This window comes from Erpetoichthys calabaricus, chromosome 18 (genome assembly GCF_900747795.2).
Source record: "Erpetoichthys calabaricus chromosome 18, fErpCal1.3, whole genome shotgun sequence".
NCBI classification, from domain to species: Eukaryota; Metazoa; Chordata; class Cladistia; order Polypteriformes; family Polypteridae; genus Erpetoichthys; species Erpetoichthys calabaricus.
Window position 1 is genome coordinate 23,572,032 of NC_041411.2, and position 13,654 is coordinate 23,585,685.

A 13,654-nucleotide genomic window follows, 5' to 3' on the forward strand; every position below is an offset into this window, starting at 1 on the left:
TCCAATCTAGCCTTTCTATTCTTGAGGCTTATGAGTGGCTTGCACCTTGCAGTGCACCCTCTGTATTTACTTTCATGCAGTCTTCTCTTTATGGTAGACTTGGATATCGATACGCCTACCCCCTGGAGAGTGTTGTTCACTTGGTTGGCTGTTGTGAAGGGGTTTCTCTTCACCATGGAAATGATTCTGCGATCATCCACCACTGTTGTCTTCCGTGGACGTCCAGGTCTTTTTGCGTTTTTGAGTTCACCAGTGCTTGCTTTCTTTCTCAGGATGTACCAAACTGTAGATTTTGCTACTCGTAATATTGTGGCAATTTCTCGGATGAGTTTTTTCTGTTTTCGCAGCTTAAGGATGGCTTCTTTCACCTGCATGGAGAGCTCCTTTGACCGCATGTTGTCTGTTCACAGCAAAATCTTCCACATGCAAGCGCCACACCTCAAATCAACTCCAGGGCTTTTATCTGCTTAATTGATAATGACATAACGACGGACTTGCCCACACCTGCCCATGAAATAGCCTTTGAGTCAATTGTCCAATTACTTTTGAGCCCCTGAAATGAAGGGATTGTGTTAAAAAATGCTTTAGTTGCCTCACATTTCTATGCAATCGTTTTGTTCACCCCACTGAATTAAAGCTGAAAGTCTGCACTTAACTGCATCTGAGTTGCGTCATTTAAAATTCATTGTGGTAATGTACAGAACCAAAATTAGAAAAAAGTCGTCTCTGTCCAAATATTTATGGACCTAACTGTAGATGTTAATGTAGCATTTAACACAGCTATAGTCAGTCCTGCCTATTAATTCATAGAAATGTCTGTGCATGAACAACACGACAACAGCCAACAGCAGAGGCCCAACAAGGTACAAACTGGATGACTGGAGACTGACACACGTGAGGTCAAACAATCTTTCATGAAAAGTAAAATGCAAACTAGGAAAAGTCAAAGCCAGGTTTAAACCCCACAAGTCCCTTAAATTGTCGTGTTTCTGTTTAATCATGAGTTTGTTCTTAATCACTGTGAGCGCCACCTCCTGTTAAAGTGTAATTGTGCCAATGTCATATGCCATGGAGGTTCTTGCCACAATGATTAGCAACACGCTGCATCCACAGCCAATAAATGACAGTGCTCTTTGAAAAACATGGATAATGATAAAATGTTAAAAAAAAAAAGAAATTGAGTAACAATGAGAAACAAGAAAAAACACAATTCACAAATGTGTGTCTCTGACCCATTCATAAGTAGGATAAACATTAACTTTGAGATTCTGGGTGGTTTTAAATTCATTATTTCAATCATTCCTCCATCAACAATGTGGCCACAGCCATACCAAAATACAAAATAGCGGTGGATGCAAAGAAAATGGCTAACAAGATGTCACGATGATGTCACCATCACAAAGGCAAAAATATTTAAAGTTGTCAAAGACAAATGCAGAATACTAAAACCTTGCTCACAACAGATATAATATTTACATAAAACAAAAATAAATACAAATTTAAGAACTGGAGGGATGTCCATGAGGCATATTCAGAACAAAATGCGATCGAGGAATGCGCTGAGGTGACTGGCAGCAGCACTAGAAGTATCCCAAGAGGAGTCGTACAAGGGCCTCCACCACCTCGGTTGGACAAGCTCGCAGTCAGAAGAGAACCAGAGGCAAAGACGCACGTGTCAAGGAAGAAAGGGGTGCTGAGGATGAGGAATTCTGAGAGGGAGGAATGAGTGTTTGGTTGGATGCTTAAGCAGATAGCACAGACAGAACAGAGGGGCATACATCTTGCTATTTTGTGTTGTGTGTATTCCCTTGTACATGTCTGAGTTGCTCAAAAAACACACACTTCCTAACCCTAATCTGAACCATCCTGGCATTTGCCTGCTTTAGGGGTCTGCTCTAGACTGCCCCACTTTGTTACGATACACAAAAGTCATAAACAAAGAAAGCACAGAAGACACACAGAGAGGTGAGGAACATAAGCAAAAACAACAAGATGAAGCACTGGCAAGTGATAACATTGAATGTCTGATCCAGGTCACAAAGGGCCCATCCCTGAGACCATAGATCTGTTTCAGGCCAACAGACACCCTCATGCTAGGTCAATTTAAACTCTCTAATTTATCTGTATCAAAAGACAACTGCTAGAAACATACAGCTATGGGTACTTCAGCTTAACCGGCCTGGGTTCCAATTACAGACATACTGTACCTGTAATCAGCTTGGGAAAACATGGATGTCTGAGGCATGCACATAAACGAACGGTAGATAAATCATTGGCTCATAGCTGGATGAGAAAACCTCTTCAAATGGAAGAATTAACAATTCAGTCCTTTCAGTACTATTCCTGCTGCATGGCTTTACTTTTTCCTTAAATTGGCGCCATCAAGACTGACAAATCTGAAAAAGACACAGTGAAAGTGTAGGAGTCTTTAGCTTTGGAATTCATACATTTTATGGGGAACATTTGACACCAACAGATATCAAAAAGAGTTTTATTTGAAGGCATCTGCCTTGTTCAGTTTTACAATATATTACTTTCATCTTACTTTTTCTTTACATAATATATTTATCATCGGTAAAGGAAATCAGACATGCTCCTGGAATAGGCCTCAGCAGGTCAAACAAAGCATTTGTGAAAAAAGGCACATAATCAATCTTCATAAAATTTGTGCATCAGTAAATCATTGAAAATTAGAAAAAATAAATAAATTAAATAAATTAAAAATGTTGAAAATGTATAATGTTGGGGACATTGCATGTAACAGTAGGCCATCCTTATGAAGGAATTCTTCCTTAAGAGTCTGCTGTCAGGTCCTGGAAAACTCAATAACAGAAGCAATGAGAGAGTTGACTGGGAAACATGTATTGCTTCCTTCACGTGAGGACCATTCAGTACAATCTTTCTCCCGGCCTATTTTAAACTTTATTTTGTTACAGGTCCTGTTATCTCATTGCTTTTTCCCGATCACCATCTGTACTGTCAACCAATAATGTAACACCACAATGAAACAGACATATTGTACAGGACAGTTTTAGAAAGGTTCGTGTTCAGTTTCTTACAGAAGTGTCAATCGAGTCTTTCCACATTTCTTCCACCCTGACATAAGCAGGATTAGCACATCCACTGAATCCTTTGGTTTTTTTTTGGTTACTTGTCCTTCTGATTGAATTCCAAAAGCTGCCCTGATACTACTGAATTGGGCAGAGGTCCTTGTTTCCCTGAATTGACATTGCCAAGACTTGGGCTACCTGCCTGGTAGAGTCTATAAAAAAGCAGAAGCCACATCTGCTAATGTCTTGGGTGCTTTACCCAATTTCGGATCATCCATTTTTGCCCAGAACACCTCTGGACTACCAGCCTCAAACCAAAGTTGGCGTCTTTGGACATCTCCACTTCCAAGCACCGGCCTGTGTCCCTGCTGATGACTGGGCCATTCTGTTAAAACAATAATTAAATAAATAAACATTGATAAAAGAAAGCTTTCTGAATTTGATAGATAGATAGATAGATAGATAGATAGATAGATAGATAGATAGATAGATAGATAGATAGATAGATAGATAGATAGATAGATAGATAGATAGATAGATAGATAGATAGATATGAAAGGGTGGCACAGTTTCATTGTGGTGCACTGTACAGACAATGGGGTTTGAAACCCAACATGTAGTTTGCATGATCTCCTTGTGCTCCAGTTTCCAAGTTAAGTGAATTAGTGTTGCCAAATGGTCTCTAGTGAGTGCAGTTGTGAGTGTAAACTGGGCCTACCTTACCCTTGGCTTAATCAGCAGAACTTCTTTCAGGGTCAGCCCCTGCCTTTAAAAGTTCCATAAGGTGGCGCTGCACTCCTAAGCACAAGTTAATGCCTACACTTGGTGGCTGCCATGCTGCTTGCACTCATTGATATGCTGCCAGATGTCACATTTTTCCATGTTGGAAATGCTGCCATCAAACAGTCTGGGGATTCTCCTGGCTTTCTGCCCATCATCCATAACCTTTCTCTCTTTCTCTCTCATTTCACTGCCAATTGGATTAATTACATGTAGGGAGTCATTTAAACAAGTAGGTCATACTGCCCCCTGGTGGTCCCTACTTTGAGATGTTGGCACTTGGTCTCCAGGTGATATACAGGTTCTACTTCTACCAACACCCTTCTAGCCAGGAGACCCATTGTACAGTTTCTAGAATATCACAGAAGTACTTTTATAAAAAGACAAGTAAAACTCAAAAAATGTAAATTTTAAAGGCCATCCTATCACTGAATAGGATTAAAGCTATTTAAGGACTATGGGAGCCACAGTCTACTTTAGCAGCCTCTGATACATCTGAATCTAGATGAGAAACAAAATTAAAATATAAATTAAAGAACAGGGAAGGCTCTGAACTCTTGAGCCCTGCATACAACATTTAAGGCCTAGTGTCTAAAAAAGCTGTCTGGAGAACAGAGGTTGCAGGTTTGGTCCTCACCACTGAACCTCTTCTTTAACACAATGTTAACTAGCAGATAAACATTATTTTCTACCCAGTTGAGTCTCACAGCCACTTCTGTACTACTTCTTAAAAGATTCATGACGTGAGCCACATACGAAACACTAAGCTAAGGTTTTGCTCATTAAGAATGACTGGTGCAAATTTTAATTCATTATTTTAAATAACTCAAAATAAGGGTGTTTCAGTTCAGGCTTTGCAGATGCATAATTTATTTTATAATAAGCAGTCACTAAAAGAGGAGCCTACAACTTGAACAGCTCCAGACTGTGCCTTGCGCTAGAAAGTCCCTAGATTTAGCAAAGAGACCATTTTCATTCCAGCATCCCTGTCTCATAAATCAAATTCTCGCCTCTCATGGGTCAGACTCTTTGTTTTTATGCTTCAAGTACGATGATGCTTTGTCCTTAAGAAGCTTCAATTGTGTTCTTACCTGTTAGTGTCATGGCCTTGCTAGTGTGACCAGTTCTCTGAAGAATGAGCAATTTAATTTAAGAGCACTGAGACCTACAGAAAAAAGTAATCCACATTGCTTAAATAAAAAGTCCCAGGAGTTATCTTAGAACCAAAGGCTCAGCTCAATATGCCCATAATTCCAGTAGGTGAGGGTCACAGATGAAGCATTTCTCAAAAGCAGGTCACAAGTCTAAGGCCGAAAAAAAACCAAAAAAACAATAAACCAATAGACGCTCCTAAGGCTGAGCAACTGTATTTTTCCATCATGACCCATAATGCTCACTGGGAAATGCAGGTATATGATTTAACTGTCACCATGCAGCAAATGATTGCCTTGGTGATGGATCTGCAGGCCTTGATTGCTCAGACCAGACTTCCTTGACTGTCTGAAAAGCTTGCAAATTGTCTCTGAAGAGCCCCAAAATTCTCCCTCATGAACATTTCACTTACCAAGAGGATTTTTCTAGGAAAACCGCCACACAATGTTGCTTTTTGTTCTGCCAAATGACAGAATGGCAAGCAAGAAATACAAGGAAAAAAATGACCAGGAGAAGAACATTTACCAATAAACAAGCAGTGGCCAAAAAATCAGGACAGGAATGTCATATACAAAAAGTCAGATATCAAAATCAAAAAGGCCTAGCCAGAAGTCGAGAAACCAAACAAACTACCACTAACATGCCCACCCAAGTTATTTATTAAGTAGCCACAATTCTAGACAACTCCTCTTGTGAAATTCCCGGCTTAAATACAGTTGCCCTTTTGACTCTACCATAGCTTCACTTCCAACCCTTAGTAAATACACAGGATCATGTCATAGAAACCAGCACTTAAAATGACATATTACGAAATTCAAAATGCTATAGTAATCACAACAAAACCTTAGCAAACAAAATATAAGAACTTCTGAACAAACAAAACACTAGAACCAACAGTAAAACTGAATTCTCTATGCATCCAAAGCTTTCTGAAAAAAACGTCAAACCTCAGAAAAACTACACAAAATAAAGTGGAGCCTGTGACGTCGTAACACTTTCTAACGCAGTTCTTGGATAAATTGAGCATTCATACATTTTGTTTACCACAGTACGAGTTAAAAGGGCTTGTGTGATCTCAGAATTGACATGGAAGGTTGACAGATGCACCTGCTGTGGGAATGTCTGAGATTTGATTTTGTTACACGTTTCAAGTTGGGGTTTGAAGCACCAGAATAAATGTATTTATCTTACATCAACTGATTACCCCTAAAAGAATTTAAAACTGTAACTGTAAGAGCAGATGAAGATCTCAAGTACTAATTTGGAATGGATTATCTGAAAAACAAATGGTACCTTATGCTTGATTTCACCCTTGATTATCTACAAGAATTTAAAACTGTTAACTGTGGACAGCAGGTGGAATTTTCATGTGCATATTTTTGTTTATAAAAATGCAATGCATGAAAAAATACAAGATTAAATTGGATGTTACAAACTTGATTTGCAGTCATCTTGGTAGCCAAATTCATGAATTCACGGGTAGGCAGAAGTTTTTTAGTATGGAATTACATTGACACATTGCTTCCAGCAGTTTTCGGTTGGTTTTAGTTGATGCTAGTTGGTGTTACTTGCCTGATATGTCTTGAAGATATGGCAGAGGAAGTTGCAGCATTGATGAATGCTGTCAAAATAAACGTTCATCACCCTTTAGATATTTAGTGTCCACTGCATATTCCTCAGGAGCCTCATATTTCATTAGGCTTTATTGCTGACTTACTTTTTAACGGTAACATGAGTGCTGTAGTTATTACTAACAATTTTCCATAACTACGACATTTAGTGCTTTAAAAGAAATTTCCCTGGTGAATTCACAGTATTTATCAGTCATATGTTTCTCTGGTCTTACAAAGTTTGCAATGTGGCATAATGTAATTTTTGCTATATCTTTTCTCAAACATAGTAAACATATCTACAAACTACTTTCTAAAAATGGTGGAACAAAATACAGTGTGATTCAAACTCCAGTGATAAGCAGAAGAGGCTAGAAGTGCCTCCTCAGGGTAAGTGCATTTAGTATTGGACAGATCTCATGTGCATCTGGGCTGGAGACCTTTAGGTTATGAAAGCCTCAGACATACTGTATATCAATCTAATGTAGACAGGAATGTTACAGTTTGGACTGATTGTTCTTGATCAAAGTGTTAATAGATAATAATCAGAAGAATAATATGTTAACAGTGACAAGCTTAAGTGTTGAGCTTCCCTATCGGCTCACCTGAGTGAAGTCCCATAACCGCTGGGATGATCTGGACACATTCTCACAATTTTTCAGACTGGGAGTCCGACCCTTCCCATCATCAATCAAACACTTTGTATCCGGAAGGAAAGTTGTGGAGCCAAGTGGTCCAAGCTGAAGAAGTCCTTCTGTGGTGTATCGAGCAAGCTGAAAATTTAAAAAATGGATGTTTAGCAACATTTCTAGGCACTTTCTATCCAAGTTTAAAACATGTCAATGGACTGTACCCACAGTGGCTCTGAATAACATGTTCATTAAACCTCCTCCACAACCGAAGAGGGGTTTCTTTACTGTAATTTCTGTACACTACAGTAGAAGAGCTCAACAGATTCACAAGGAAGCTGAAAGATATTACTTCCTATTTTTAAAATAAATTAAACAATGTTTTGAAATTATCATCTATTTTCCATTTTTCCAAAAAGGTAATTTTGTTTTAGTAAAAAAGATGAACAAGAAAAGCTTTTCTTCTTTCTTCTGCTGAGCTGGCTTCTCTCCAGATGTTGTTGACTTTACAGGTTTATTTTTAGCTGGTTTATTGTACTGCAGTCTTGGCAGATAATCATATATCCCAACACATTTCAAAATATTTTTTGACTTTCCACAATTCACTTAGACACACAATATGAGTAATGAATGCACTTACAGTATCTCCAAAGTTGACCCTGCATTTCTTTCTGAAATGTCAGGTCATCACTTCCACTCAAACAGAATCTACAGTTTCTGCCCAAGTGGTCTTACTGTGTAGTTGATAGACCCTGATATTCACCCATACATCAGACAGGCAGTGCAGTCTCAGACTGTTGTTTTATCAGGAAGGGTGCTGGTTCACTCCCCATATCAAATGCCTTATAAAGTCTTGAGTGATTCACTTAAACTGCAGTCCCTACAACAAGTATAAAATATGTCTATAAGTACACATCATAAAGCAGCTCATCAGTTGATAACAAAGCCTTTCCACCCCCTGGAACTCTCTTCAAACTCAGGCCAAAGTCACAACTTTACATGACTGTCATTCTGAACATGACACTTAATTGCTAAGAAGAACTCTTGTTGACAATGCCTTATATGCAATATGCAACATGGAGAGCTTCATTAAAACACAAGTCATGCAAGTTTTTTGTGAATGTGTTGGTATATATATATACTGTATGTATATGTATATATATATATATATATATATATATATATCTTTTTTTTTTTTGCATTTTTTTTTAAATTGTTGTTTTCATTTATATATTTAATAATCCCACTCACATTAGTGTTGAAATGTCATTTTTGGCAATACAGGTGTGCATGCACCATTTTGTCATGTGGTAGTCAAAATGTTATTAAAGGGCCTGGTATGGCAGATGCTGCAAGTGTAACTTTCAAGAATTTCTGAAGTATTAATATAATTTAAAAAATTCAAGATTTAGCCTTATTTTGTCTTCTTAATTAAAGCTCACTCAATTTTTGAACCTCTAAAGCTCACATTTTGTCAGAGTTTCTGCAATTTGCTTTCCAGTTGCTGAAATATTTTAATATTATGATGATGATGACACGATTTTGGCAAGCTATTGTTTCTTATGGGCACTACCATTTGTGCTCACTTTCATGGCCACGGCCATACTGTTTATGGTAATATGCCTATTGCTGGTCATGTGGGCATGGTTCGGTGTTCCTGTTTAAAATGGCAATGCACAGCTTCTATTATCCAAACCATGGATTAAACCTTAAACCTTCCTGTTTAAAATGGCTTTTTCTTTTTCCTCCTGATTATAATGGTTTTGTTTGGTTTTAATTTCTAGATTTTCTGATGTTTTAAATTTTTTATAATTGTGTCTTTTATTTATTTATTTATTTATTGTTGTTCGGTGTCCTTGAGCTCCCTGAAAGGCGCCTTGTATAAAAAAAATAAAATGTATTATTAATTTGCTTGCTACTGTTTTGTCAAATATTCTAGTTAAGGCTAAGGATTTTCAGCTATGTTCGATTCTTTTTTTAGTTCTGCGTCCACAGCCCCAGCCCAAATAACCTATTGTCTATGTGGGAGGAGCAAAAGCTTTAGATTTGTCAAAATTTCAATCTCCAGTTTTCAACAGATCTCAACGTTTTTGGGTCCCCTGATAGTGAAGACATCGATAAATGATGCCTGTGTGTCTGTGTGTTACAGTCGAGGACGGTCTTGAGCTAAAATGGATGAACGGAAAAATAGCAAACTCAAAGCTTAAGCTTAAGATTTTGAGCCAAATCAAGAGTCACTCTAGAGGAATGCTCAAATACAGAAAAAAGTAATTATGAATTCTTCTCATCAATTGCTATCGTAGTGACCTATTTTATGATCAGAAAGATCAGCATCAGAGCGGTAAATAAATACTGAAATGTTATAGAATGGTTTGGGTAACTTGGTTCCTAGGACGCAAAGCCTACTGACGCTCATATCCGAATTTGTGACATTGACTTTGGTTTTGTGCTTTCAACTGACCCTTTCCTTTCCTCATCTCATGAGTTTTTGCCTGCTCCTTTATGTGCCATTCATTTCTTAATCCTTCTAGCCTTTAGATTTTTCTTCTCCTTCCTCACAGTTCCCATCTCTCCTAATCACCTAACCTCTGCCTATGACTTTCTGATTCCATGCTTATGGATTCTATACCCAAACTTTTTTCCTAGTCGGCTAATGTCATTTAATTTATTTTAAAACATGTTTTCTAGTGACATGGTGTGACATACGATATTATGATAAATATATGTACTTTGAAAAAAAATTCAGAAACTTTAGAAACTCTTTTCTTTTAGTTAACCATTAACAGATCTTGAGAGGGATTCTACCAGATCAGAAGAAGAATAAAATGAATCCTACAGGCAAGTTTGAAACATAATCTTGCCTGGAGGGCTGAAGTTGAGGGATGGGTTGGTAAAATTTTGAAGGGCATAAGACATGCCTAAACACGGTTGGTCAAGGAACATGAAGCCTGAACCAGGGGACTCAGCCCTACGCTATGACGTCCCACTGGTCCAAGAGGTGCGTTAAGGAAGCACAAGACCGGCACAAATTCTGTGTAATAAAGAAACTCAAACTTCATCCAGAGGACAAGTTGGATCAGAGACATGGGGTCTCTATCAATCCATCATCCACAGACAACGCTGGAACAAAGACAGATCAGTTTATCTGATTAGTCACCTCATTATACAGGCAAACTGATTGCCTAGACTACTGATGAGACAAACTACTACTTATCCAGTGTGTATTGGTATTATTTTGTCACTTTTATTTTACTTTCTGTTTTGGGCACATTTTGAAATTTTATAATGCAAGAACAAAGGTGTAAACCTTCTCTTCTGCTTGTTTTGGTACTCTGTCTTGTTGTAAGGAGTCAGATATACAGTATAAAAGAAAAAGGACAGGATGGTGAGTGTAAACTTGCAAAGGCTAGAGTTGGGTTTTGAGTTCAGGTCTATTTAATAATGAGTCTATAAGTGACAACAGGGTAACTCTAAGACCCTAAAACAATAAAAAAAACAGCTGTTCACACCCAAAAAATGTTAATTCATTATTACCATTACTAGAATTACCAAAATGATGGTGAGAGATCAAGTAAGAGGATGACATAAACATAACTATGTAAATGTAATGAATTATTATTATTATTATAACAAAACAGGATGTAACAGTTAACAAACTGAAATAAACCAAATTCCAAATTACTATTTAATTGTGTAATACTTATTGTCATAGGAGAAATCAAATCTTGAGAACAAAGGACGATGGGCTAAGGCTTTAAAAGAAAAACCCTACCTAGCCCCTTTCAATACCTGGAAGAGACAAGACATATTTGAATAAGTGACGATTACAACTGTGGGTGAAGAGTATAAAGCACTAAGTATTCATCAATTCATACGATTAAAAGCATTCTCTGCACTGAAGGAGCAAATTGCTTCCAGTTGAGATAAAGTAGGTTCTACATCTAAAATATGTAGTAGATGTCTAGTACTGTCTTAAAAAAGATGTTCATTTGGATAAGGATAAAAAATAGGTTGTCACTTGGAGATAGGGTTGCACCAGCTGCTTCCATAAAGCAGAGAACATTCCTTGGGGCAAGCCATTTACTCCTGGCACCTACATTGAACACATGAATTTAAGAACTTTCTTCAGCTCTGAAAGGGGTACTCCATCCATTGCTAAGCAGGGGAGAGACAGTTTTTGTTGAAAACTGTTAACTTCGGTAAGTGGGGTAGTTAGAGGTTCTAGAGAAATAATCAGAGCAGAACAACAAAAAGAAGTTATTCATTAAAAGAGGATCATTTACAAGGGGTACCTATAGTTTATTTTTAATGGAAGGGATGGGCAAGAATGCTTCACCTCACTGTGTCTCTAATGCTATTAATTTACTAGAGTTAACCCTAGAAATATAATATTGAGTTTTGGTGCTATGAATTTCAAATTCATCCTTTTTTAGGAGTAGGGAATTAAATTCAGATCTTGTATTAGATATCATCAATTCATATTGTGGGTCCACCACATGGGGGCACACTTCTTCCAAAGATTTTAGATGAGACTTTTTGCCTGTGTTTGTGGGCTACTCCTACAGTGCATACAGTTATAAAACCACATATTTGAGCTATGAAATAAGATGTACGGTCAGATTAAAAGTTCTTCAAAGGAGCCTTGCCATGTGCATACACACCAGACCAACCAATGGGTAAAAGGTGGACGAGCTATGGATACAGAATGTTTTGGCTGCCTGCAGAGTTTCATGAAGGTGGGGTAGAGAATATATGGATGTAAATCGGCTAATTTTACTTTGATGATGACTGGATTTATTGCCCTTCTTTTCTGGGATATTGCCACAGAATAATCCATAAAAAAATGTAACTCAGACTCTGTCGAGGGTTAACTGGGAATTCTCATAGACCAAGATACGTTATTTATGTATCTCAAGAACTTCAGCCAGGCTTCCAAAAGAAAAGTGATATCATTCTTCTATGGGTGTTCAGGAAGTCCTACAATTTGCATTATCTTGCAGGATATACACTCTTCCTGATCTGTCAGTTTTAACTTACGAGTAGCAGTCTTTTCATGCAGTGCTGCAGTTTCATTGCCATGATGTGAAGCAGTGGAGTGGACAGTGTGAACCTCTTTTATGATCTGGGATTATTCTGACTTAATGCTTTAAAGTTCACCTCCCAGTTCTGTAAAATGTGCTTTCATATTAGCATTAGGAGTATGTGTATGCTCCATACGGAGATCTTTTCGTTATTTCTCAGTAAGTGGCGATTGACTCACTGCAATGATTTCTATGTGATGAATGGAATATTCTCCATTGTGGACAAGTAACTGAGATCTTCCAGTAATTTAAATAAAGTCTCATTTATACTTGGCATGTCCACTTCAGGGCAAGGGTCCGCTAGGGTGCATGTGATGTAAATTTGTCAGCTGCCCTGGTGCACAGACCTTTGTATTGGTGACTGCGTACATCCAGAATTTTATGACCATCCAGCCTGTATGTGCCTGCGCACATCAGATGCATGTGTGCTATATGAGAAAATATGGACTCATACATAGTTGTGTGAAGTGATTTGTCACTCCCAGCACCTACACAATCCAACATCAAAATTTCTCACTAGACCCTGGGCAAATATGAAAGTTTGTTCAGGCAGAAATGGAATTATCTATAGGATTGATATGTAAAGGCAAAGAAAAAAACTTTTGGGGGAAAGCCTGGGGACTCAGCAACTGCACAGTGTTGTGCACTGAATGCTATAAACAGAGCAGGGAGTGCATCCTCTTTGTGCAACCCCATCTGCAGCTGACTGCGCCCAAAAGTAGTTGACATTGAGGACTGAGACAATGGGATTCATTAAACAATGTGGGGTGGTAGAAGCAAAAGCTGTATGCTGCCAACAGAATAAACTTGCAACTTGATCTCCAAAAAACTGACCCCACTGCTATCAAAGAAACTCTGAGCTGACATTTCCTACAGTATGTCAGTCAGTCCCATAGCACTGGGTCACTCTTTAACTTCCTCTGATCTCTTCTGTTAAAACTCTTCTAAACAGAATAATTAAAACTGTATGACCAGGAAACCTAAATGCATTTCATAATCCACTTAATCTGAGTGAGAGACAAAGTGGACTGGAGTCCAGTAGCTCCAAGTGAAGAAGTACAACTAAGAAAATCTCTTGTTAATGACATCTGATGGCTGATCTGGTACACAGAGTCAAGTGTAACAAGTGAGAGGAGTGCAGGGAGACTGACACAGAAACAGCCCACTACAAAAACAGGTTCCTAAAAGTCAGACATCCAGTGGGTCACTAGAGAGACGAGTATTCTCCTTTAGTTCAAGTGCCTAATAACGCTGTACTCTGCAGTCTGCATCTAGCAGCTCCAAGTGAAGACACCCAACTGAGAGAGGCAGCGCCTGAAAGAATATCCTGGTGGTCACAAGATGGATGTGGA

At 38.2% G+C, this 13,654-nt stretch overlaps 1 protein-coding gene across 2 annotated transcripts in view; it reads right to left on the reverse strand.

The window, feature by feature from the left end:
* Nucleotides 1-2,475: 2,475 nt before the first annotated feature.
* galnt9 (polypeptide N-acetylgalactosaminyltransferase 9) overlaps nt 2,476-13,654 on the reverse strand; it is a 201,308-nt gene continuing 190,129 nt past the window's right edge. For both annotated transcript variants that reach the window (XM_028824848.2, XM_028824847.2), the window contains exons 10-11: nt 7,198-7,365; nt 2,476-3,435 (exon numbers count right to left, since the gene is read on the reverse strand). In XM_028824848.2, the coding sequence (XP_028680681.1) occupies nt 3,289-3,435; nt 7,198-7,365 (315 nt within the window). In that variant the 3' untranslated portion in view covers nt 2,476-3,288. The remainder of the gene's footprint in view (nt 3,436-7,197; nt 7,366-13,654) is intronic.